Raw genomic sequence first — 27,040 nt, 5'->3', positions numbered from 1 at the left:
CCAAGATTTTTAATCTATGTAACCATCCAGCAATTAAACGTTAAATTCAGTAATTGAAATTAAGATCAATATCTCTTTTCAAAAAAATAAAAATATCTTTATCAATTACCAAGAATTAATATTATATATATAAATGCTTTGCGACTCTTGGGTTCCTTTGTTTGAAGTTATACGTAGTATATACTATAAATAATAGGGCTACATACATATACATATTACCATTATTCTTCTCTTTGTTCATTTTTGAGGTATGTATATGTGAATGTCTATTACATATATATATATATATATATATATATATTCATATATTTAAATCAATTATATTAACTTAATTTGTTATAATAATATGTTTTGTCTCAGTGATATATATATGATGGAAGATGATGAATATGATTACCCAGCTTCATGGGCTGAGCTGATACCAGAAGCACTTGTATTGATCTTCACAAAGTTACCATTAAAAGACAAACTTAGCCCAACATTTGCCCTTGTTTGTAAGCCATGGAGCAAAGTTGTTAAAGGCACTGATTGTTGGCATCACTTAGATTTTGACAAATTCAATGACTTGTTTCCTGATAAATATGATTATACTAATCCAAACTTTGAATATCAAGACTTCAAAATCTTTATTAAGAGGCGGTCTTCTCAGTTCTTCAAAATTGTTGATTACAAGATCTTTAGGGAAACTTCACTCATTTTCTGCTCGTGGTTTACTTAAGTCCAACACCTTACTTCTTGTTGCACACTTGTAAGTATAACTATCTATATTTAGATATATAATCTTATAAATATATGGTTATATTTTCATTCAAATATTCTTTGTTTTTTTACTTTTATTACTAATGAATGCCCTCTTATATTATACATACAATGAAATAATTTTTTAGAAGTTAGAATTTGAGCTATATATTTTTAATTTCTAAACTTTCTAAATAATATATATATATGTATATGTATATTTACTATTAAAAGTTATTTATATTGACAATGTGGGACAATGTTCTCCAATAGCACTCAACTTCAATATTTGAATATTTTTGGTTGTAGGACCTTTCTGACCAAAGATTGTCACAAAATGTTTGACAATTTCTCTTCTTTGAAGGTTGTTGGACTACCTTTTCACCACTCTGAGAAAGAAATGCCAATTCCTTTTTGATCAGCAGTAATGAAATGACATTTCAGATATGTGTCTTTGGGAAGTTGTTTGTTTGGGTTTTTAATCTATTTTCTTGGAGTTGTACTTTTTTCTTTTAAATTATGGTATTATTGTTTCTCTTTTTACTTGAGTGTTTTTATAATGTTTTTTTTTTTAATTTTCTTAATATATATGGCTACTTTATTACATCATATATTGCTCAACCGCTACATTAATTATCTTTGTTTGCATGCCTGGTCATGTGGTTAGTGTCATAATATATAAAGATAATTTGTATCTTTTGCCTTTCCAAAATAGAAATAAAAATACTTATCAATGGGAATTGAAAAAGATTAATTATGCTATACTGCAGCTTAATTATAATTAGACGATTGCGTTGCTTAAACATACACATTTCCAATGCAATTTTTGAGCTCTTTTACAATTCAAGCCATCCATTCCACCTATATTAATTATGATTAATGTCTTTGAAAATACCAAGAATATTAATATTTTTATATATAATTAATATTGCTTTGCGATTCCCATATTTTTTTTTGTTTTTGTTTGGACTAGTACATTATTGATAAACACACATATATATATATTTACAGTCTATCCTCTCTCTTTTAATTTTACATTATTTTTGTTTTCTTACATTAATTAGTATGATCAGTGATATCGATGATGATGGAAAAGCATTGTTACCCTCCTTGGAGTGATCTGTTACCAGAAGCCCTAGCATTAATTTTTACAAAGTTACCATTTAGAGACAAACTTAGCCCATCATTTCCCCTTGTTTGCAAGCCCTTATTGTTGGCAAGATATAGACTTTACAACAATATTCAATGACTTATTATATGTTGATGATTATGAATATGGTCGTGTAAAAAAACGTTCATGCTTCCTCAAATTGTTTCCAATATTGATAAGAAAATGTTCAAACCAACTTCACTCACTTTCTGCACCCTTTATACTCAATGATTCATCCTTATCTCTTATCGCTACCTCGTAATTAGTATTACTATTATTTCTTTTTATTATATCTTTATTTATATGTGACCATCTAACAATTTTTGTTAGTTTAACTAAAATATTTTAAGAATAAAAATATTTTGTTAAATATAAATAAGGTTAGTTTTATAAATATATATATAAATATTAATATTATTAATTTTAGATTAATTTAAATATGTATAAATATTAATATTATTTATTTTGAGTTAATTTAATTTATAGTAATTTTAGATTAAATTAAATATATATAAATATTAACATATTATTTATATTATTATTATTTTGAATATTAGGAATATTTTTAAACTTTATATTTATTTTCCTCAAAATTTTAAAATTTTAAATATTATTTAAAAAAAATAGTAAAAAATTAATTATAAGTAGTTTCTTTTAATTTATAAAATTTAAAAATACACATAATAAAAATAAAAATTAAAAATATAACTAAGTATAACCTATTATATATATATGCTCATTTAATTATGTACTAATTTTTTTTTTTAAAAAAATATATTACTTGTAGTTGTGGTGAATCACTTCGGATATTGAAGATTCGAGGTGCTTATTTATGGAGGGATGTAACAACATTTGAAATTAGTGTAGCTGAGAAACTCTCATGTGATCATTTGGATATAAGTTGTTGTATCATAGAACCCTCAGCCATTAGGGCTATTGGAAATCACTGCAAGAATTTAAAAAGATTGGATAGGAACTTGGTTTTTGTTACTGATGATAGTAATGATGAAGATGCTTTTGCTATTGTATCTTCAATGCCAAGGCTAAAGCATCTTGAGATTGCTTATACAAGTGTTACTACTAAAGGTGTATTCAAAATACTCAGTAGTTGCCCTTATCTTCAATATTTAGACATTTCTGAATGTTCCAATCTCACACATTCTCGTAATTTGTTCAACAATTTCTGCCCTGGTTTAAAGGTTGTTGTAGACAATTTTGTTGACGATGACACTCTGTTCACTATTGTTATTGGTTCACATCGTGACTTAACTTGAATTATGCTTTGGAATACTATAATTACATTATAGTTAATATATTTAATTATGAAGAAATTATATTGTATATTTACTTTTTGATTTTTTATTTTTATTTTTACCTTTCTTTTGTTACTCTTAATTTATACTTAGTTTGGTTATATTATGAAGAAATTACACTATATTCATTAAACTATAAAAATAAATTGATAATTAGAAAAATTAAGTAAAACTAAATTAAAAAAAATATATTTTTTGAATTAATTGCACACTTAGCGTTGATATAGAACTGATGTGGCAACTAGCTAATTAGCCTTATCATCATTTTGTTTGTCACGTGTGACAAAACTTAATAAAATGACCAATTTACGACCATGTGAATAGTTCAATGATCATTTTTAGAAGACTGAAAAATTCAAAAGGCACAATAATATATAATTTATAGTTTGGAGGCAAAAATTCAAATAACCTAATTTATGTATTAGTCATTATAACACGCTTTGTTAGGCCTTAAATAAAGGTTCATCTTTTGACTTTCTTCTCATACTCTTTAATATCTTCTTTTTAATATCTAGTCAACCAAAATAACACACTTTGTTATGATAATAATAATATTTTTTTTTTCTGATTTTTTAATTTTTTTTTAAATATTTATAATTATTTTTTAAAATTAATATTACGTGGACCACTAAAAATTTATCACGTGTATAAGTGTGTACACGTGGACAGTCAACTGTGACACTGAAATGTGATTTTTGGATAGAGGGGTACAGAATAAAATGAAATGGGAGTTCAGTAGGTTTTGCTGTCAAAAATTAAATTTATGTGATTAAGTGTTACAAACGTAAAATTCAAGTAGTTTAGCCACAAATATTCTATTTATATATTCGTCGTTATAACACGCTTTGTTAGGTCTTAATTAAATAAAGGTTCAATATCTTCTACCTTCCTTCTCATATATATATATATATAACAACACGCTTTGTCGCACCAGGCAAGCAATGATGGCCACACAACAAATATAAAATTTAAAGGAGTGCTACCGTAATCTCCTATCACAACTTTTTAGTCAACCTCCACGCTCGAAAACACATCAGAATATTTTTTTAATTTTTTTTTCACAGGGGTGTTCGTTTTGCTTACAACATCATCCTTGTAAATTTTTTAAAATTTTCGAATAGTTTACAGTGTCGAAAATACGTTTGAAGTTTTTTGAACGCGCGTGGTAAACTGAAATATTAGAAACTCTGTTTTCGGTACTATAATTTTTCAAAAATTTACAAGAATGATACTGTAACTATAACGAATACTGCTATGAAAAAAATTGATAAAAAGTATTTCGACATGTAATTTTAGATATTGTAATAGGAGGTTGTAATTAATATTCCTCCAAAATTTAATATTTATTTTATTAAACACATAAATATCGATCTATATATAATTAGATCAATATTGCATATTGGTTATAATAAGAAGAATTTTAGATATTACAAAATGGTACTTGTAGCAATTCTGTTTTTGGTAGCCACAACTACTAGTACTAGTTATCATGGAGTTTACTCTTGTATAGAAAGTGAGAGACAAGCTCTTCTCACCTTCAAACAAGGCCTTGATGTTCATGATAATGTCTTATCATCTTGGAATAACAATAACAAAGATTGTTGTGCATGGAGAGGAATCAGATGCCATAACTTAACCAATCATATTATCAAGCTTCATCTTCGTCCAAATATTACCTACGATCATGGTATGCCAACTCTGTATCCTATTTTGGGTCAAATTACTTCTTCTTTGCTCAAACTAAAATATTTGGAGTATTTGGATCTTAGTAACAATGCTTTCTATGAAATCCCAAAGTTTATAGGAAGTTTTACAAATCTCAAATATCTCAATTTGTCAAATAATCAACTTGTTGGAAATGTTCCCTCACAACTTGGAAATCTAACCAAGTTGCGAGTTCTTGATCTTGGTGATGATTATGGCTTTGGAACTAATTTGACTATTAAGAGTTTCAATTGGATTTCTCATCTCACTAATTTGAGAATCTTGAAATTGGGTGGTACAAATCTCACTGAAGCCAAAGATTGGTTTTGTTCATTTAAAACAGCTCATTCCTTATCAATTTTACACCTAAATTATTGTCAATTTCCAGAGTTAGATCATACTACAACAAATTCTTCCACCAATTCTATCACAACTCTTCATGTGTCTGACAGTACATTTGGGTCCACAACATTTTCTCATTTGCTTAATTTGAGCAATAATCTTATTGATCTCTCACTAAATTATAATAACAAAGCTAGTCCTGTTTTTACCATTCCAGATTCCTTTGAAAATTTGAAATCTTTAAGGCGTTTTAACTTTCAATGGAATCAATTTAGAGGCGAAATACCGAAATCGATAGGGAGTCTTTGTAAGCTTCAAGAACTAGTTTTGTATGGGAATGAATTCAATTCTACCATCATTGATATCTTGAAAAACCTCATTGATTGCAATAACAAGTCTTTAGAAATTCTAGATTTGTCTTATAACAATCTAAGTGGACCATTATTGCCTAAAGATTATTTTTCAAAGATTCCCCACTTGAGAAAATTAGATGTATCTCACAATAAATTCAATGTCAAATGGGCAGAAAGTATAATTAGCAATCTCTCTAGTCTTGAGTTATTAGATATTTCAGTGAATTCTTTCACTGGAATTGTCATTGAAACACACCTTGAGAAATTGTCCAAATTGGAACACCTTGATTTATCTTCAAATTTTCTAACTTTGAAATTTGAAACCAATTGGGTTCCTCCTTTCCAACTCCAACATCTTGGTTTGAGATCTTGTATGATTGGTCCACAATTTCCTTCATGGCTTCAAACACAAACAAATATATCATTTCTAGATTTATCTGATTCTGGAATATCTAATATCATTCCTATTTGGTTTTTCAATCAAACTTATTCCAAACTAACTTATTTGGATTTATCTTTCAACACTATCAATGACACATTACCTGACATTCAACTAAAATCAAATAATTTTGCTTTTGTGGATTTAAGGGCCAACAAATTTCATGGCTATGTCTCACCAAATTCTCTTTTCAAAGCAAATGCCTTATATCTTTCTAATAACACTCTCACAACATTCCATCCTCTCTTTTGCTCTATATTATTATCAAGTCATCATAATCTACAAATTCTTGATCTTTCCAATAATCAATTATTTGGAAACATTCCTCATTGTTTGTTCCATCTTCAAAATTTGAAATTCCTCAACTTGTTCAACAACAGATTGTTTGGATTGATCCCGAGCTCGATTGCATCTCTATATCAAATACAAATGCTTGATTTGAGCCAAAATAATTTGTCAGGAATTTTACCATCTTCTATGAAGAATTGCACCCAATTGCTATTTCTAGATATTGGAGAAAACAACATGAGAGGAAATATACCAATGTGGATTGGTGAAACGCTAAAACAATTGGTTTTCCTTAGACTAAATTCTAATCATTTTTATGGAACAATACCAACAAGTCTCTGCCATCTTAATGGTATTCGTATCTTAGATATTTCCCATAACAATATCTCTGGACTTATCCCATCATGTATTAACAATTTCACATATGAGAGTAGTTCATCACTTACTGTTGTCTATGCTTCCGGCCATTTCTCTGCCACTGGATTTGACATCAAGACAAAAGTAACTTGGAAAGGAAAGGAATATGAGTACCAAGAGATTTTGGGATTGTTGAGAATCATTGACTTTTCAAGTAATAAATTGATTGGAGAGATTCCAATGGAGCTCACAAATCTTGTGGAACTACTTCAATTAAACTTGTCAAGGAATAATTTGAGTGGAGTCATACCTTGGAATATTGGCAACTTGAGTAAACTAGAAGCACTTGATTTGTCCCACAATAATTTTAGTGGAGAAATTCCAATTGGCTTGGGGGAATTATCTTTCTTGCAGTACTTGGATCTGTCATATAATCATTTTTCAGGAAAAATTCCAATTAGTACACAATTGCAAAGCTTCAATGCTTCTTCATATGTGGGAAATGGTGAATTGTGTGGACTTCCTCTTTTGATTGAATGCTCCTCTGGAAATCATGCAACTTTCAATCCTCATTCAAACTCAGATGATGATGATGATGATGATCAAGAATGGTTTGACATGTCATGGTTTTACATTGGACTCGAAGTTGGAATTGCTCTTGGTTTTATTGGGGTTTGTGGAGCTTTGTACCGAAACTCATACTTGTTAGAGTCTTGCTTATTTCTGGGGTGCTTGAATAAATTTGGAGATTGGCTTTCTGTGCATTAGAATTTTTAAAGGGAAATTTGATTTTCTATGCTTAGAAAATCAAAAAATTTGATTTTTAAACCAATAATTAAAACCCTAAAAAAACTATACCTTTTTTTTCAAAACCCCAAAAATACCCCCAAACTAAAACTATCTCTCTTTCTCTCTCTATCTAGCCGGTCCCAATAATCCCACACCCCAGGTCCGATGGTCGGACCATGGGGTCCGATGGGGTCCGACCAATCGGACCCATCGGACCCCAAGGTCCGACCATCGGACCTCTCTCTTCCCCTCTCTCTCAAATCGCAGGAAAAAAAAAAAAAAAAAAAAAAAAAATTAAAACCGGTCGGACCTTCCGGTCCGATGGGTCCGACCATCGGACCCATCGGACCCGAAGGTCCGACCATCTGACCCTTTCTTCCTCCCTCTCCAAAATTGCGAAAAAAAAAAAAAAAATTCAAAGGTCCGATGGTCGGACCTCTGTCTTCTTCCCTCTCTCAAATCGCAGGAAAAAAAAAAAAGTTTCAGAGACTGGGGTTGCTCTTTCGGGTTGGGGTTGGGGTCGGAGGGGTTGGGGTCGTGGTCGACGGGGGTGAGGGTGGTGATCGGCGTTGGGGTTGACGTGGGTGGGTGAGGGTGGTTCGGGTGAGGGTGGGCGGTTGGGGTGAGATCAGGGACGGAGGGACTTTAGCCCATGTGTGGGCTAAAGCCCTCACTCAAATATATACATCAAATTTTTTATATGTAGATATATACATATATTAATTCACTTTGCTCAATTTATTAAAGTCCAATTCACAAAAGCCCTCACTCAATATCTTAATCATGATTCATGAGCCTACTCTTATTCTAATTAAGCCCATTTTAAAAGTAGTCCAATACAAATAATAAAAAAAATAATACTTTATTAAAAAATAAAATAATACTATTGACAATATTTTATTTTATTTTTGTCAACAGTATTATTTTATTTTGTTGAAGATAAAAATTTGAAAGATACATTTATCATTATTTTTATTAGTTTTGACTTAATATTTATTCAAGCCCTCACTCAACTAAATTTCTGACTTCGTCACTGTGTGAGATAGAGGGAGAGAGAGATGATGCAGAGAGAGAATATTGTGAGGGGGGTATTTTTGGGGTTTTGAAAAAAAAGGAATAGTTTTTTTAGGTTTTAAATTTTTGGTTTAAAAATCAAATTTTTTGATTTTCTAAGCATAGAAAATCAAATTTCCCTTTTTAAATTAAAGAGAGAATCTAATGTTGATAATATTTGTATATAATATTATTGGGACTTTTTCTTTCTTTCTTGATTTTATCTTTTTCAATATGTCAACTTCATCATATCATGCTATTGTGTTTTTCCTTGTAGGAAAGTTAATCACTTGGTACTCAAAGATATATACTCTTACAAAGTCCATATATTCAAGTCATTGTGTAATTGCGTTTAAACAATTAAAAATAGTCATATTTTATATATAAAAATGGAGTGTTTTTTGCGGCTAATTCCTCTCAACTATCATTGTACTTGCACTTAATTCTCTAAGCTCAAATTTTAACGGTAAAATCCTCCAAACTCCTAAACTACTTGCATCTCACTCCTACAAGTGTATTGAAACTGAGAGACAAGCTCTTCTTACCTTCAAGCGAGGCCTGGATGATCGTGGAGACCTCTTATCGTCTTGGACAAATAACAGCAAAGATTGTTGCACATGGAACCGAATCAGGTGTCATAATTTAACTAATCATATTATCATGCTTAATCTTCGTCCTAACTGTACCTATGATCCTATTCCAGTGAAATGAGTCCATCTTTGGTTCAACTTCAATATTTGGAGTATTTGGATCTTAGTCCCTCTTTATAGGAGCTTTCACAAATCTCAAATATCTCAATTTTTCAGGGAGTCTTCTTATTGGAATTATTCCTCCAGAACTAGGAAATCTCACCAAATTGGATATTCTTGATCTTAGTTCCGTTTATCATAGTTTGAGTACTAATAGTTTTACATGGCTTTCTAGACTCTCTAATTTGAGAATCTTAAAGCTTAATTCTTGTTTCACCAAAGCCATAGACTGGTTTGATTCATTTAGAACAGCTCCCTCCTTGTTAAACTTACACCTGCTACATGAGTGTGAATTTCCAGAGCTTGATTATGATTCCACTTTTTCTCACACTACTACAAATTCTTCTACCAATTCTATCACAACTCTTGAAGTAGTCTCTAGGAGTAGTTTTGGATCTACAACAGTTTCTCGTTTGCTTAATTTGAGCAATAATCTTATTGATCTCTCTCTATTTCTAGATAATGATGATCATATTAAGGATCATATTATTCCACATACTTTGGGAAGCTTGAAATCTTTAAGGCATTTACATTTGAGTGGATTTGTTGGGGAAGTACCAAAATTTATAGGGAATCTTTGTAAGCTTCAAGAATTAGTCTTGAATTACAATACATTCAATTCAAGTACCATCACTGATATCTTCAAAAGCCTCATTGATTGCAATAGCAACTCTTTAGAAATTCTGAATTTGCCTCATAATAATCTAACAGGACAATTTGTCCCTATAGATATTGCTAGGATTCCAAATCTGAAAGAGTTAGATGTGTCATACAATAAATTTAATGGAAAATGGCCAGAAAGTATTAGCAAGCTCCCTAGTCTTGAGTTATTATATATTTCTGGGAATTCCTTCAGTGGAGTTGTCTATGAAACACATCTTCACAAACTCTCCAAATTGGAACACCTTGATTTATCTTACAACTCTTTGACTTTGAAATTTGGAAACAACTGGGTTCCTTCTATTCAACTCCAACATCTTGGTTTGAGATCTTGCATGATAGGTCCACATTTCCCTTCTTGGCTTCAAACACAGTCAAATATTTCACACATTGATTTATCTTATTCAGGAATTTCTGATACCATTCCAACATGGTCTTTCAATACAATTTCTAGTTTAAATGGGCAACCTTAACAGAATTAACAGTGGCTAACTAACACCATAACAGAATTAACAGTCAAAGGCTAACTGTCATAACTGTCATGAGTCTTAAAAATGATCATATTCAACACATCCAAGTGATGAGTCTTAACAATAATCTTACTAAGAAGATGTTCACCCAAATTCCACTCATTTTCTTGCTCTAAATATCTCAACGCTTCATCCATATCTCTTCTTGCAAACTCGTAAGTCTTTCGGTTATATTTTGTTTAGTTATGTTATAATGGTATAAACATTATGTTATTTTTGTAGGGGTACTGAGTCACTTCGTACATTGAAGATGCCATGGACTGATTTACCAAATGATGAGACAATATTTGAAAGTGTAGCTACGAAACTGTCCAAATTAACTTACTTGGATATAAGTCACTGCAGTGGAATTGGAGTTGAAGGTTATCACTGTAAGAATCTTGAAAGATTGGATATGAACTCTCTTAGTTAGAGAGAGTTTTGAAGGTTGTTGCTAATCTTAAAGGGTGGTCTAAAAAGGTAACTATATAGCTATTTTCTGCGATGGAATACCAACAATCAAACATAGTTCCATTGCCAAACCCAAATGGATGCTAATTCATTAATTGGTGCATGCATTTTATCTTTCTTATTCTTTTTTTTTTTTTCATTCTAGGAAACAGAGTACTAAATCTGTTATTAGCTCTTGCTTTGGTTTTTATGTTTCGTATAAATATAAGTGTTTTATTTCTTTCAGGTATCTTTGTAAGTATATTTTTGGGTTAACCTTTTTTTTTTAGTTGTAGTTGCATAAAATTGACTCTTAAATAATTGTGCTGATTAGCAAAAGCTTCAACTTACTTATGTTATTATCTTTAACTAAAAACAGAGTACTGCCTCTCTCTCCTTTACCTATATTTGGTGAAATCACCACCACATGTTGATCTTCAGAAATTATTTTGTAATTAATTGGTAAAAATGTATTTATTAAGTAAACTAAAGGGAGATAGAATATTTAATGAAGCAGCAGTAAAAGCAATACAATAATTAGGCATGCAAGCCCAGTTTAAGGATTGAGTACACAAATTAAATCACTTCATTTCAAAAAACTCTAAAACCATATCCAGAAGTTATAGTCAAACACTTGTCTTCATGTTCTTTTCATAATTAATGCACCTGTTATAATCTCTCACACAAATAATAAAATCAAAATCAGATGGCCATAATTAAAAATCATCACCAACAAAATGTGAAGACATTTTGCTAGAAACGACCCTTTGAAACAAAATTTATGTACTATACAACAAAATTATTACCAGTTCTCCAAGATGAGATCTCCAAAAAGGAATCTGCAAATACATAAGAAGATTAAACACATTAAGGATCAATATTTCAATAATAATTGTACTTATCTTTTGTAATAAAAAAGAAGACAAAATTTACTAACCATCTAGCTTTGAAGGTATGTCTTCAATTTAGAAATTCAAATGTTAATCACCACATAAAGCCAATCTCCAAATTGATTAAAACACCCCAAACACAAGCAAGCATCCAATAAGAATGAGTTTCTATACAAAGCTCCACAAACTCCAATAAAACCAAGAGCAATTCCAACTTCGAGTCCAACGTAAAACCATGACATGTCAAACCATCTTTGATCATCAAAATTTGAATCATGAGGATCATCCTCCTTTAAAATTGGATTATGATCTCCAGGGCATTTGATCAAAAGAGGAAGTCCACATAATTTATCGTTTCCAACATATGAAGAAGCATCGAAACTTTGTAATTGAGTACCTGTGGGGATACTTCCTGACAAATGATTATACGAAAGGTCCAAGTATTGCAAGAAAGATACTTCCCCCAAGCCAATAGGAATTTTGCCAGTAAAATTGTTGTGGGAGAAATCAAGTGCTTCTAGTTTACTTAAGTTGCCAATATTCTCTGGTATGCATCCACTCAAATTATTCCTTGACAAGTTCAATTGAACTAATTCCACAAGATTTGTAAGCTCCATGGGAATATCTCCAATCAATCTATTACTCGAAAGGTCAATGATTCTCAATAATCCCAAATATTTTTGGAATGTATATTCCTTTCCTTTCCAAGTTACCAATGCATTAATTAAATATCGAAGTGAAGAGAGAAGGTCATTATGATAGATTACTGCATCGACGGAATCAGAAATTACAGATAATTCGACCATAGTTGTGAAATTATTTATACATGATGGGATAGGACCATGTATATTATTATGGGACATATCTAATATTTGTATATACTGAAGATGACATAGAGTTGATGGTATTGATCCATGGAAATTATTAGACTTGAGTTGCAAGATAAGCAAAATTGTTAGTGTTTCCCCAATCCACATTGGTATAGTCCCTTCCAAGTTGTTCTCTCCAACATCTAAAAATATCAAGTGAGTGCAATTCATCATGGATGATGGTAAAGTCCCAGAAAAGTTATTTTTTCTCAAATCAAGAAATTGAATTTGATATAGAGAAGAAATTGAGTTGGGGATCACTCCAAACAATCTGTTGTTGTGCAAGTTCAGAAATATCAAATTTTGTAGCCGAAACCAACAATCCGGAAGGTTTCCAAATAGTTGGTTATTAGAAAGATCAAGAATCTTTAGAGTCCCATGATCAAGTAATGAGTTGCAAAAGAGAGGATCAAATCCTTTAAGAGTGTTATTAGAAAGATTCAACATATTTGCATTGAAGAGGGAATTTAGTGGGATATGTCCATGGAATTGGTTGGAGCTTAGATCAACAACAGGAGAATGATTCGATGGCAATGGAATGTTTGGCAAGGTACCCTCGATCTGATTGAAAGATAAATTCAAATATCTTAAACTAGAAATTGTATTGAAATACCATGTTGGAATGGTATCAGAAATTCCTGAATAAGATAAATCAATGTGTGAAATATTTGACTGTGTTTGAAGCCAAGAAGGGAATTGTGGACCTATCATGCAAGATCTCAAACCAAGATGTTGGAGTTGAAAAGGAGGGACCCAGTTGTTTGCCAATTTCAAAGTCAAAGAGTTGTAAGATAAATCAAGGTGTTCCAATTTGGAGAGTTTGTGAAGATGTGTTTCATAGACAACTCCACTGAAGGAATTCCCAGAAATATCTAATAACTTAAGACTAGAGAGCTTGCTAATACTTTCTGGTGATTACAAACTGATAATAAATCAATCTTTCTAAACTCAACTTAATTTAATTTTGATTTTTCTAACATGAGTAATATCAAGGTTGACATTGATCGTTTTGATGGATCTGGTGATTACAGGATCTGGAGGAGAAAGATCAGATCCCTGTTGGCTCAACAGAAACTACTTAGGGTTCTTGAAGACCCTATTGAATGGCCAGACAACACATCAAAAATACAGCAAGAAGAGCTGTTAGAAACAGCTACTGGAATCATAATTTTCAATCTTTCTGATGCAATTATCAGATTGGTTGATAAAGAAGAGACTCCTGCCAAGATTTGGAAGAAACTTGAAGAACAGTTTCAACAGAAGTCTTTGACTAATAAGATTTACCTAAAGGAGAGGATCTTTGGGTTCAAGATGAGTCACACTAAAACCCTAGATCAGAATCTTGATGAGTTTCTCAGAATGCACATTGAATTGGCAAATTCAGGAGAGAATGAAGCTCTAAGTGATGAAAATCAGGCAATAATCATTTTGAATTCATTGCCTGATTCATACAGAGAGGTAAAGACAGCAATCAAGTATGGAAGGACTTCAATCACACTTGATGAAGTCATTTCAGCCCTAAAATCTAAAGACTTAGAGATGAAGAGTGAAAAATCCAATTCTGGACATGGTGAAATGAACCTAAGTAGAGGAAGGCCATCTCACAAGAAACCCTACCATAACAGAGGTAGAAGTAATAGTGCAAATCATCATAGAAACTCGAACAGAGGGAAGAGTAGATCACCATCAAGAGATTCTGGTGATTCTACAGGTTGTTTTTATTGTGGAAAGACTGGACACTACAAGAAAGACTGCTATTTCTACAACAACAAATACAAAAACAAGAAAGGAGGCAGATTTCCAGAAAGAACAGATCAAAGCAAACATCAAAGTGACAAACAACAAGAAGCTAACTACTCAGATGGTTATGACAGTGGTGAAGTCTATGTTGCTTCTACATCTTTTAAAGATGACTGGATACTGGATTCAGGGTGTACTTTTCACATGACAAATTCTAGGGAAATCCTAACTGACTACAGGGATTCTAAAGGTGGCAAAGTAATTCTGGGAAATAACAACACATGCAATATAGAAGGTTCAGGTAATGTCAGTTTTAAAATGTTTGATGGAATTGTCAGAACTCTAACAGGTGTAAGGTATGTTCCTAATCTTGCTAGAAATTTGATTTCTATAAGTGTTCTAGATGACATGGGTATTGTTAGCAAAATTGAAGCAGGTTCAATGAAGCTAAGTAAGGGTGCTATGACAATCATTAAAGGCCACAAACATGAAGGGCTGTACTACTTAGATGGAGAACCAGTGACTCACTGCAACAATGCAGTCACTAGCAATCCAGAAGACCTAAAAGCAGTTCTATGGCACAGAAGGCTGGGGCATATCAGTGAGAAAGGCCTACAGATCATGAGTGATCAAAGGCTACCGGGTAAGGACAGAGTAAGCAAAGTTGACTTCTGTGAATCTTGTGTTTTAGGTAAACATCATAGACTAAAATTTAAAACAGGTATTCATAAAACTAAGCATATATTGGAGTATGTTCACTCTGATCTTTGGGGACCAGAGAAAACTCCAACACATGGTGGAAATGTGTATTTTATGTCTATTGTTGATGACCATTCTAGGAAAGTTTGGGTATTTTTACTTAAACATAAAAATGAGGCTTTATCTAAATTCATACAATGGAAAACCCTAATGGAAAATTTAACTAATCAAAGGGTTAAAACCCTAAGGACTGACAATGGCTTAGAGTTTTGCAGTGATGAATTTAACAGATATTGTGGCTCTGTTGGAATTCAAAGGCACAGAACTGTGAGAATCACTCCTCAACAGAATGGGGTAGCTGAGAGGATGAATAGGACCTTGATGAACAAGGTCAGATGCCTATTATTACAATCTGGACTTACAAAAGGGTTTTGGGGAGAAGCTGTGTTAACAGCAGCCTACCTGGTGAACAGAAGTCCATCCAGTGCCATTGAATTCAAGACACCAGAGGAGATCTGGTCAGGTAAGCCTCCTGATCTCTCAAATTTAAGAGTATTTGGATGTGCAGCCTATGCACATCAGAGTGTTGGTAAGTTAGAGCCTAGAGCTCTAAAATGTGTGTTCCTAGGCTATCCTGAAGGCACTAAAGGCTACAGATTATGGGTAAGAGAGAAACAAGGTTTTAAAGCTATAAACAGTAGGGATGTTATTTTTAAGGAAGACTTATTTCCTTGTATTACTAATAATAATGCTATATCTAGTCCTACTTTAGACACTAACCCTGCAGGCACATCTGTAGACATGCAAACAAGGAACACTCAACCTAATACTGTTCAGGTGGAACCAGAACAGGTGGAAAATACTCAGGGAGATGAAAACTTGGAAGGAAATGACCAAGTTCAGGATGACAACATTCAGGTGGAACCTATTACTGAAGAAGGACAAGAAAATGAGGCAATACAAGATTACCAACTGACCAGAGACAGAACTAGAAGGGTTCCTAGACCTACACAGAGATTCAGCTTCACAGCTTGGGAAGAAGTGCTAGCCTATGCATTCTTTTGTGCTATGGGAGTGGAAATGACAGAACCTAAGACCTATGAGGAAGCTATGACTGATAAAGATGCCAAGAAATGGTCCAAGGCAATGGACACAGAGATGGAATCTCTGAGAAAGAACAGAACCTGGATACTAGTTAAGAAACCTAAGGGAAAGAGCATAGTTTCATGCAAGTGGCTTTTCAAACACAAGGAAGGACTCACTGAGACAGATCCTAAGAAGTTTAAGGCAAGACTAGTGGCTAAAGGATTTACACAGAAAGAGGGAATTGATTTTAATGAGATATTCTCACCTGTGGCTAAGTATAAAACCATCAGAATTATACTTACCATAGCTACTCAATTTGACCTAGAAGTTGATCAAATGGATGTAACTACTGCGTTTCTACATGGGGAACTTGAGGAAGAGATCTACATGCAACAACCTAAGGGATATGAGGAAAAAGGCAAGGAAGACTTGGTCTGCAAACTGATTAAGTCCCTGTATGGACTTAAACAGTCACCAAGACAATGGAATAAAAGGTTTGATGAATTCATGATCGAGAAAGGGTTCTCTAGAAGCTATTATGATACCTGTCTATACTATAAAGGCACTAAAATTGATGAAGTCATCTACTTACTGCTGTATGTAGATGACATGCTCATTGTGAGCAAGGAAAGGACCAGGATTGACCTAATGAAAGGTTGGCTAAGGGAAGAATTTGAGATGAAGGACTTAGGCAAGGCTGCTAAGATCCTAGGCATTAACATCTCTAGGGACAGGGAGCATGGGACACTAAGGCTACATAAGAAAAACTACATAAAGAAAGTAATAGAGAATTTCTCTATGGCTAATGCAAAGCAAACTAAGCAACCTATGACTAATCAGTACTACCTAAGCAAGGAGCAATGTCCTAAAACTACAGCTGAGAAAGAATCTATGAGTGAAGTGCCCTATTCAAGTGCAGTGGGATCAGTGATGTACCTAATGGTCAGTACTAGACCTGATTTAGCCTATGCCATTAGTGTACTAAGTAAGTACATGGCTAACCCAGGTAAACAACACTAGGAGGCTATGAAATGGCTACTAAGATACTTATTGGGATCTACAGAAGTGGGACTAAACTACAAGAGAAGGGACAATAGTAGAATGATCACTGGGTACAGTGATGCAGACTATGCAGGTGACAGAGATAGTAGAAAGTCTACCTCTGCCTATTTCTTTACACTATGGGGTAATTGTATCAGCTGGAAAGTACAACTGCAGCCTGTTGTAGCATTATCTACAACAGAATCTGAGTATGTAGCTGTTACAGAGGCTATTAAAGAAGCCATTTGGCTTAAGGGACTACTAGATGAACTTAAACTACTAGATGAAGAACCTATAATCTACTCAGATAGCCAGAGCTGTATCCACTTGTGTAAGAATCCTGTCTTTCACGACAGAACCAAACATGTGGAAATCAAGTATCACTTTATACGAGATAAAGTGACACAGAAGGTTGTACAGATAGAGAAAGTTCCCACTGAAGAGAATTCTTCTGATATCGGTACTAAGGTGCTACCCTTAACCAATTTCAAGCACTGCTTGAACTTGTTAGGGGTTGGTAATGGTGGATGACCATTACCACTATGAGCTAAGACCCTTGAAGACGAAGCACCATAATAATAAACATTACAGAAGAGATCTAAGGTGGAAATTGTTAAATTAGATCTCACTGTAATATTTATTATTACTGTGTTACAAGATGAAGTGAAAAATACAAATAAAATACAAACAGAATACAACAGAAATCAGATCCTATGTGGCTTTGCCTCTAGTGGATCAAGAACTAGCTGTCAGTTACAACCGAAGTTGTAACTAACCCCTAGTTCTGTGATCAACCCTAAACTAAAACTATAAAAGAGCACTAGAGTAATACAAGAAGTACAGAGTTCAGAAATACCAGAAACAAGAGCCCTAGGTTACTAGATCTGAGAAGTTGTTCAGCTCCAGATGATGTTTCAAGTTCATGCAAAAGAAACAGAAGAAAGTTAGTGAGAGAAATCAGAAAATAAGAGAGAAATAAACACAGAAAAACGAAAGAGAGAAAACTTTAGAAATACCAGTCGATCTGTGACTTGGATTTCTCACCTGTTGTAATATTCATTCATCATAGTGCAAGATCTGAGGTCGATCTTCAAGGCGAGCTCATCAGAGGATGTACCCCTAATTTCTAGGGCGAACCTCTATATTTCTGGTGTTTGTATTTTCTCTCTAACTCTAATACTTGTTGCTTTATCTTTGTGTATGTGTTGTGTGGTGTTTCTGGGTGATTTTCTGGGTTAGATCGATCAAGAGATCGAGAAGGATCTCTGGTTCTAGGGTTTGAGAACCAGAGAGAAGGCAGAGAGAAAGAGAGAGAGTTCTGAGACTCTCGAAGGTTCGAAGAGAGGAAATGAGCTAGGGTTTGCTCTGATTCCTCTTGTTTTATTCAAAGAAGAACGACAGATCGTTTTGGATTAAACGATCTATCGTGTAGGTGAGAACGACAAGTGCCATTGTCGTGCAAGTGAAAACGACCGAATTTTCTTTGTCGTTTAAATTGATTGTTCTAACTGAATTTTTCTAGGACAATTTTGTCCTTGTCGTTTTTGACTGTGAATTTGAGTTGGTGTAGGTTAAACTTGGAATTTCACCAAGAAAAATCCTACAATTTCCATGGATCAATACCATCAACTCTATGTCATCTTCAGCCTATACAAATATTAGATATGTCCCATAATAATATACATGAACTATGGTCGAATTATCTGTAATTTCTCATTTCGTCAATGCAGTAATCTATCATAATGACCTTCTCTCTTCACTTCGATATTTAATTAATGCATTGGTAACTTGGAAAGGAAAGGAATATACATTCCAAGAATATTTGGGATTATTGAGAATCATTGACCTTTCGAGTAATAGATTGATTGGAGATATTCCCATGGAGCTTACAAATCTTGTGGAATTAGTTCAATTGAACTTGTCAAGGAATAATTTGAGTGGATGCATACCAGAGAATATTGGCAACTTAAGTAAACTAGAAGCACTTGATTTCTCCCACAACAGTTTTACTGGCAAAATTCCTATTGGCTTGGGGGAAGTATCTTTCTTGCAATACTTGGACCTTTCGTATAATCATTTGTCAGGAAGTATCCCCACAGGTACTCAATTACAAAGTTTCGATGCTTCTTCATATGTTGGAAACGATAAATTATGTGGACTTCCTCTTTTGGCTGAATGCGAACTAGTTCGTCCAGTTTTCAAGGGTGATGACCCTCATGATTTAGATTTTGATGATCAAAGATGGTTTGACATGTCATGGTTTTACGTTGGAATCGAAGTTGGAATTGCTCTCGGTTTTATTGGAGTTTGTGGAGCTTTGTATCGAAACTCATTCTTATTGGATGCTTGCTTGTGTTTGGGGTGTTTTAATCAATTTGGAGATTGGCTTTATGTGGTGATTAACATTAGAATTTCTAAATTGAAGACATACCTTCAAAGCTAGATGGTTAGTAAATTTTGTCTTCTTTTTTATTACAAAATATAAGTATAATTATTATTAAAATATTGATCCTTAATGTGTTTAATCTTCTTATGTATTTGCAGATTCATTTTTGGAGATCTCATCTTGGAGAACTGGCAATAATTTTTTTTTTGTATAAAACATAAATTTTGTTTCAAAGGGTGGTTTCTAGCAAAATGTCTGCACATTTTGTTGGTGATGATCTTTAATTATGGCCATCTGATTTTGATTTTATAATTTGTGTGAGAGATTATATAACAGGTGCATTAATTATGAAAAGAAGATGAAGACAAGTGTTTGACTATAACTTCTGGATATGGTTTTAGAGTTTTATGAAGAGGAGTTGTAATTAAATAGTCAGTAAATAAGCAAAATCTAGAAATATTTAAATACATTATTTGTAGCTTATAAATAGAAGTGAAGTGTGTACTTAAGATGTAAGTTTGAGCAAGAGAATTCAAGTGTGTGAGAAAAGGAATTTAAAGTGCGAGTGTCTAGTAAATAAAAGTGTTAGTGCAATTACTTTTTTCATGTGTTGTGGTGTTCAACACCTTTAGTTTACTTAATACCAATTACTTACAAAATAATTTCTGAAGATCAACATGTGGTGGTGATTTCACCAAATATAGGTAAAAGATAATAACATAAGTAAGTTGAAGATTTTGCTAATCAGCACAATTATTTAAGAGTCAATTTTATGCAACAACAACTAAAAAAAGGTTAACCCAAAAATATACTTAAAAAGATACCTGAAAGAAATTAAACACTTATATTTATACGAATCATAAAAACAAAAGCAAGAGCTAATTAATTAGCATCCATTTGGGTTTGGCAATGGAACTATGTTTGATTGTTGGTATTCCATAGCAGAAAATAGCTATATAGTTGAAGCTATCTTACTTAAAAACTAGGCTGAGCAACATTACAAAAACATAGACAATAATAAAATAAATAACACTTGAATTAATATATATATTAGATATATTTAAGAGCATGAAAAAGTATAGGACTATTGGAATAGGTAGTCATAAGACTCTTCGAAATCATTATAGCCATACACTTTATCGAAATCACTGTAGTAATCATAATCATCGTTAAATGGAGGCACAACCTTCAAAGCAGAGAAATTCTTCAACAAAATTTCAACATCTTTCAAAAAAATACACTCAGAAATATCCAAATATTGAAGTTGAGCACAGCTATTGAGTATTTTGAGCAGATCTTCATTACAAAGTTGCATATAGGAAATCTCAAGGTGCTTTAGCTTTGGCATAGTGGAGGCTATAGCTAAAGCCACTTCAGATGGAATGCCAACTCTAACAGCCCAACTCTCACCATATTGTAATAACATCTAAGAGAGTTCATATCCAATCTTTCAAGATTCTTACAGTGATAACCTTGTTGGAACAACTGAATATGGTTAAGATCTTTTTACTGCTGTATGTATTTTTACTGGTTTATTGCTTACTGTGTATTTAGGTAGTTAAAAGTCTGTTATAGTCTGTTACATTTGATTCCTTATTTTTCGGTTATAAGTTGTTGTAATCTGTTCAAACTCTTCATATATAAATATCAGAAGTCTAGCCAACTGTATTCAGTTGAGCCTTCCATTCATTCTACTTCTTCCTCCATTTTTCCTCCATCATTTTCTTCTTTGCTCAATCTTGAGTACTGAGTTTTCAGTACTCTTACATGGTATCAGAGCCATGTCGAATCATGGCATTCGAGTAGAACCTCCTGAAGGAGAAAGAGTCAATCCTCCTGAAAGAGAAAGAGTTGAGCCGCATCAAGCTCGAGCTGCAAATCCCATTCCTGAAGCTCAAAATCAAAATCAATTTCCCCTCCCCAACAATCATCTCCTCCCTTTGAACATTCGACTTGACAGATCGAATTACACCATATGGCGATCTCTGGTTCTTGCTGCGGTCAGAGCCTATGATCTTGATGGCTACATTCTTGGTCATCTTCCTCAACCTCCTGAATTTCTTGCAGGTAACACCATTAATCCTCTTTTTCAAAATTGGATGCGTTTTGATCATTTCCTCATGCATTGGCTCATGAATTCTGTTACTGAACATATGCTTGGGCATGTCATTAATTGCAACACCTCCCATGAGATTTGGACAACCTTTGCTCAGCTCTTTGCAACCAGATCTCGTGCCCGATTACTACAATTACGAAATCTGCTTCAAACAACCAAGAAGGGATCTCTGTCAATTGAAGAATTTATTCTCAAAATGAAGCAATTTGCAGATCAACTTGCAGCAGCAGGCCAACCCATCTCTGATGATGATCTGGTACTATACATTCTTGGGGGTTTAGGATCCGAGTACGAAGCTGTGGTAGTCAATTTAACATCAAGAATCGAACCTTTGTCTCTCCAAGAAGTGCAATTTATGTTGCAAAGTCAAGAAATGCGAATCCAGCAGCATACCACTGAATCTTTGCACAATGTTCAAGCCAACATGGCCAGCACCAGAGGTTCATCTTCCAATCGTGTTTTCAGAGGTGCCAATCGAGGAGGACGATTTAATCCCACAAACAGAGGTGGTCGTGGCACAAGACCTGTTTGTCAACTCTGTGGTCGTGCTGGGCACATTGCTGTCAAATGCTACCACCGTTTTGACATTACTTACACAGGCAACAACACCAACAACTCCTCCTCAAACCCTCCCACCACTGAAACACCCCAGGCTCTTCTTTCTGAATCAAACACCAACTTCGACAACTCCACAGCCTGGTATTTGGATTCAGGTGCAACACATCATATGACCAATGACACTGATCAACTTCCTACTGCTACAGACTACAAAGGCAAGGCTAAGGTAGTAGTAGGTAATGGCTCCTCAATTCCCATTAGAAAAATTGGTTCTGGTTCAGTTTATACTCATTTTCCCAATCATTCTTTAGTATTGCAAGACATTCTTCATGTGCCAAATGTCACCAAAAATCTTCTTAGCATTTCCCAATTTACAAAACATAATCATGTCACTCTTGAATTTGATGAATTCTCTTGTCTCATAAAGGACAAGACAACCAAACAAATTCTTCTGCAGGGCCATCTCAGTGAAGGATTATACAAGCTTGAAGTTCAAGCCTTGGTTCCTCCCCAGCCCAAAGCTCTTAATCACACCACTACTTCCAATCCTGTCATTGACAAGTCTCAAATTGCCAATATTTGGCATCATAGACTTGGTCATCCATCTCACTCTATACTAAGCAAAGTTTTACATAAAGTTGTTCCCAATGTAAAGTGTAAAGCACCTGACTTTTGTAATGCTTGTCAAACTGGTAAACTACACCAGTTTAGTTTCAAAAGCACTTCAAATAATACTTTTCAGCCATTTGATCTAATTCTTACTGATGTTTGGGGCCCTTCTTTCTACCCCTCTGCTGATGGTTTTAGATATTATATAAGCTTTCTTGATGATTTTACAAGATTCACTTGGATCTTTCCCATGAAAAACAAATCTGAAGCAACAACCTTATTCTGTCAATTCAATTCCTATGTGGAAAGGCAATTTCAATCAAAAATTAAATCTGTCCAAAGTGATCTTGGAAAAGAATTTGACCCTTTGTATAAACTTTTTAAAAATCTTGGCATCATTCAAAGGAATTCTTGTCCTCACACTCACCAACAGCAAGGTAAAGTTGAGAGGAAGCATAGACATGTTGTGGACACTGGCTTAACCTTGCTGTCTCAAGCTACAATGCCTTTATCTTTTTGGTGGGAAGCATTTGCTTCAGCAGCCTATTTAATTAATAGGCTCCCCACATCCACATTAAACTTTCAAACACCTTATGACAAATTATTTCATCATTCACCTGACTATAATTTACTTAAGGTGTTTGGTTGCTCATGCTTTCCCCTTCTCACACCATATGCATCTCATAAAGTTGCCTTTAGATCATCCAAATGTATTTTCATAGGTTATAGTCCCAATTTTAAAGGATACAGGTGCCTACACCCATCGGGTAGAATTTATGTGGCTAGGAGTGTCACTTTTAATGAAAAAGAATTTCCCTATAATGATCTTTTTCCTTCTACTTCTTCATCATCATCTACCACGATCTACAACACTCCTCAGTCCCTTTTTCCCATGCCTAACACTGTTACAACCTCACCAAACCTGCCACCATCACCACATGTGTCTACACAGTACCCTACACCTCCCACTCCCCCATCCATATCACCTAGCTTCACATCTAATTCGACAAATCCACCTGCCCTCAGTCAACCACAGTCCTCTTTTCCCACAAATCACTCACCTACTCCTATTAATTCTATATTACCTACTGCCTCTCTCCCCACACATACTATCAACCAACATCCCATGGTGACAAGATCCAAACTAGGCATATATAAACCCAAAAGTTTTCTTGCAAATATTAATAATGAAACAGAACCAACTTCTCTAAAGGAAGCTCTTGCCAACCCCAAATGGAATGCTGCTATGGGACATGAAATGACTGCATTAAAGAACAAGAAAACTTGGACTCTTGTTCCACGAACAGCTGATATGATTGTAATTAGCAACAAGTGGGTCTACAGAATTAAATTCAATGCAGATGGTAGTGTTGAAAAACTCAAAGCAAGACTAGTTGCAAAGGGTTTTCAACAAACAGCAGGGGTTGATTTCTTTGAGACCTATAGTCCTGTCATCAAACCTTGTACTATTCGAATAATGTTCACTTTAGCTATCTCTAATGGTTGGGACATACAACAAGTTGACATAAATAATGCATTCCTAAATGGTCAGCTTCAAGAAGATGTTTATATGGCTCAACCACAAGGATTTGTGGATAAAGATTTCCCCAATCATGTATGTAAACTTCACAAAGCCATATATGGCCTCAAACAAGCTCCAAGAGCTTGGTTTGATACTTTGAAAACCACTTTGGTTCAATGGGGATATCAATGCAGTCAATCGGATAACAGCCTCTTTTTCTCTAAAATCAATGGAAAGTTGCTTCTAATTTTAATATACGTGGATGATATTTTAATTACAGGTGCAGACAAGGCTGCTGTCCACAACCTCATCTCCCAACTACATCAAACTTTCTCCCTCAAAGCTCTCGGTTCAGTAAGATATTTTCTGGGATTTGAGGTTCATCGCACTGATTCAGCCATCTATCTAACACAGCAAAAATATACTCGGGACTTATTGGCAAGGACTCAACTTCTTAACTCCAAACCACAGTCAACACCCATGTGTTCCACATCCAAACTGTCAGCCAAGTCAGGGACTCTATTGGACAATCCAACGCACTACCGAAGCATCATAGGGGCTCTCCAATACCTCACAATGTCCCGGCCTGACATTTCCTTTTCTGTCAATAAACTCAGCCAATATATGCAAGCTCCCACTACTGAACATTGGGGAGCCTGCAAAAGAGTCCTCAGATATTTAGCTGGCTCAATTACCTCTGGTTTAGTCTTCAAACCAGCAAACAGGCTTGATATCTCAGCATATTCGGATGCTGATTGGGCAGGGTGCTTTGATGATAGACGATCTACATCTGGCTATTGCATTTTTCTTGGAGGAAACCTCATTAGTTGGTGTTCAAAGAAGCAAACAGTGGTAGCTCGATCTAGCACCGAATCCGAGTATCGAGCCATTGCTTTGGCTACATCAGAAATTATGTGGATTCAATCAATTCTTTCTGAGATCAGCATCCCTATTCCTCAAGCTCCTATACTATGGTGTGACAATCTTAGAGCTGCATCTTTAGCATCCAACCCTGTATTTCATGCCCGAACAAAACACATAGAAGTTGACATGCATTTTGTTCGAGACAGGGTCCTGGCACAGCAACTTGACATTCGCTATGTTGAAACCGAAAACCAGCTTGCAGACCTTCTCACAAAACCTCTACCAACACAGTCTTTTCAGTTCTTCATTAACAAGTTAACACTTGGTCTTAACCAGTATCACTTGAGGGGGGGTGTTGGAACAACTGAATATGGTTAAGATCTTTTTACTGCTGTATGTATTTTTACTGGTTTATTGCTTACTGTGTATTTAGGTAGTTAAAAGTCTGTTATAGTCTGTTACATTTGATTCCTTATTTTTCGGTTATAAGTTGTTGTAATCTGTTCAAACTCTTCATATATAAATATCAGAAGTCTAGCCAACTGTATTCAGTTGAGCCTTCCATTCATTCTACTTCTTCCTCCATTTTTCCTCCATCATTTTCTTCTTTGCTCAATCTTGAGTACTGAGTTTTCAGTACTCTTACAAACCTTCAACTCCAATTCCACTGCAGTGACTTATATCCAAGTAAGTCAAGTTGGACAGTTTCCTAGCTACACTTTCAAATATTGTCTCATCATTTGATAAATCAGTCCATGGCATCTTCAATGTCCGAAGTGACTCAGTACCCCTACAAAAATAACATAATATTTATACCATTATAACATAACTAAACAAAATATAACCGAAAGACTTACGAGTTTGCAAGAAGAGATAAGGATGAAGCGTTGAGATATTTAGAGCAAGAAAATGAGTGGAATTTGGGTGAACATCTTCTTAGTAAGATTGGAAGTAATTGGAGAAGTCTCATTCTAACACTCATCACTTGGATGTGTTGAATATGAAAATCATCAAACAACTCATCAAAGTCTATGTCAAGCCAGCAATGAGGTGATGAGGTAATAACTTTGTACCATGGCTTGCATACAATTGGAATCGAATGAAGTTTGTCACGTAATGTTAACTTGGTAATGATTAGTACAAGTGCATCTGCTATTAACTCACCCCAATTACGATATTCGTAAGATTGATTTTCCATTATGTATAATATTCCTGATCATCATGACAAACAAAACATGGATATGATGAACAAATATAGCTATATATACGAAAATATGACAACAAAATATTGTATATGAAATGTTATTAAAAAGTACCTTAAGAAGAAAGGAAGCGAATAAGAAAAGAATGATAAAATGGTTATGAATGATTATACACTGACCATTTGTATATATATAGTCCTTATTCAAGGAGACTTTGACAGTCGCATGCAGATGCCTAATTTAATTATATAGTTAATGTGTATTTACTTTTCTCATTGACTCCTCATCTGTACATTTATATTAATTATTAGAGAAATACTAAAAGGCAACTATTGGTGTGTAGTACCTTTTTTAGTATCATATATATTTTTTTAGGGTAATTCAACCTCATATATATTAAGTGTTTATATTAAATACTTTATTTTTTCTTATTAAATTTTCTTATCATATTTGTTTAAATTAGTTTTATTTTTTTTTATATTTATATTTATGAAATTACCCCTCATTTATAGGATTAATTAACGAGGTTCTTGCATGCGTGCAACTTCTGAGATTTATTTCAAT

The 27,040-nt window shown here is 33.9% G+C and overlaps 7 protein-coding genes across 7 annotated transcripts; 4 read left to right on the top strand and 3 right to left on the bottom strand.

Annotated features, from left to right (window-relative positions):
- Positions 1-373: 373 nt before the first annotated feature.
- Positions 374-3,284, top strand: LOC115695546 (F-box protein FBW2-like). The gene is made up of 2 exons (XM_061118333.1): positions 374-708; positions 2,676-3,284. Exons 1-2 carry the CDS (start codon positions 374-376, stop codon positions 3,160-3,162), a joined length of 822 nt encoding a protein of 273 aa, XP_060974316.1. The 3' UTR covers positions 3,163-3,284.
- A 1,351-nt stretch (positions 3,285-4,635) lies between these two features.
- On the top strand, positions 4,636-7,452 carry LOC133039430 (receptor-like protein EIX2). Its single transcript, XM_061118332.1, has one exon. The coding sequence runs from the start codon at positions 4,636-4,638 to the stop codon at positions 7,450-7,452; it is 2,817 nt and encodes a 938-aa protein (XP_060974315.1).
- A 1,691-nt stretch (positions 7,453-9,143) lies between these two features.
- On the top strand, positions 9,144-10,409 carry LOC133039429 (receptor-like protein EIX1). Its single transcript, XM_061118331.1, has 2 exons — positions 9,144-9,158; positions 9,284-10,409. The coding sequence occupies exons 1-2, from the start codon at positions 9,144-9,146 to the stop codon at positions 10,406-10,408; spliced, it is 1,140 nt and encodes a 379-aa protein (XP_060974314.1). The 3' UTR covers position 10,409.
- Positions 10,410-11,679: 1,270 nt separating this feature from the next.
- Positions 11,680-13,564, bottom strand: LOC115694718 (receptor-like protein EIX2). The gene is made up of 2 exons (XM_061117636.1): positions 11,832-13,564; positions 11,680-11,733 (listed from the first exon to the last, which is right to left on the bottom strand). The coding sequence occupies exon 1, from the start codon at positions 13,362-13,364 to the stop codon at positions 11,868-11,870; it is 1,497 nt and encodes a 498-aa protein (XP_060973619.1). The 5' UTR covers positions 13,365-13,564; the 3' UTR covers positions 11,680-11,733; positions 11,832-11,867.
- A 5,345-nt stretch (positions 13,565-18,909) lies between these two features.
- On the top strand, positions 18,910-19,662 carry LOC133039428 (receptor-like protein EIX2). Its single transcript, XM_061118330.1, has one exon. The coding sequence runs from the start codon at positions 18,910-18,912 to the stop codon at positions 19,660-19,662; it is 753 nt and encodes a 250-aa protein (XP_060974313.1).
- A 1,027-nt stretch (positions 19,663-20,689) lies between these two features.
- On the bottom strand, positions 20,690-21,031 carry LOC133039427 (F-box protein SKIP19-like). The gene has a single exon (XM_061118329.1). The coding sequence runs from the start codon at positions 21,029-21,031 to the stop codon at positions 20,690-20,692; it is 342 nt and encodes a 113-aa protein (XP_060974312.1).
- Positions 21,032-25,916: 4,885 nt separating this feature from the next.
- On the bottom strand, positions 25,917-26,472 carry LOC133039426 (F-box protein FBW2-like). The gene is made up of 2 exons (XM_061118328.1): positions 26,132-26,472; positions 25,917-26,064 (listed from the first exon to the last, which is right to left on the bottom strand). Exons 1-2 carry the CDS (start codon positions 26,470-26,472, stop codon positions 25,917-25,919), a joined length of 489 nt encoding a protein of 162 aa, XP_060974311.1.
- Positions 26,473-27,040: the final 568 nt, after the last annotated feature.

Source organism: Cannabis sativa, chromosome 6 (genome assembly GCF_029168945.1).
Source record: "Cannabis sativa cultivar Pink pepper isolate KNU-18-1 chromosome 6, ASM2916894v1, whole genome shotgun sequence".
NCBI lineage: Eukaryota > Viridiplantae > Streptophyta > Magnoliopsida > Rosales > Cannabaceae > Cannabis > Cannabis sativa.
This window is presented reverse-complemented; position numbering and strand designations above follow the sequence as displayed.

What these genes read in the sequence shown, in the direction of transcription:
- LOC115694718 (XM_061117636.1), bottom strand. Translation starts at nt 13,364, where the DNA reads ATGATAGGTCCACAATTCCCTTCTTGGCTTCAAACACAGTCAAATATT.
- LOC133039427 (XM_061118329.1), bottom strand. Translation starts at nt 21,031, where the DNA reads ATGTTATTACAATATGGTGAGAGTTGGGCTGTTAGAGTTGGCATTCCA.
- LOC133039428 (XM_061118330.1), top strand. Translation starts at nt 18,910, where the DNA reads ATGGTCGAATTATCTGTAATTTCTCATTTCGTCAATGCAGTAATCTAT.
- LOC133039426 (XM_061118328.1), bottom strand. Translation starts at nt 26,472, where the DNA reads ATGGAAAATCAATCTTACGAATATCGTAATTGGGGTGAGTTAATAGCA. An exon ending in TTATCTCTTCTTGCAAACTC is followed by an intron (nt 26,065 to 26,131) that starts GTAAGTCTTTCG and finishes TTATTTTTGTAG; the next exon opens with GGGTACTGAGTCACTTCGGA.
- LOC133039430 (XM_061118332.1), top strand. Translation starts at nt 4,636, where the DNA reads ATGGTACTTGTAGCAATTCTGTTTTTGGTAGCCACAACTACTAGTACT.
- LOC115695546 (XM_061118333.1), top strand. Translation starts at nt 374, where the DNA reads ATGGAAGATGATGAATATGATTACCCAGCTTCATGGGCTGAGCTGATA. An exon ending in TCACTCATTTTCTGCTCGTG is followed by an intron (nt 709 to 2,675) that starts GTTTACTTAAGT and finishes TATTACTTGTAG; the next exon opens with TTGTGGTGAATCACTTCGGA.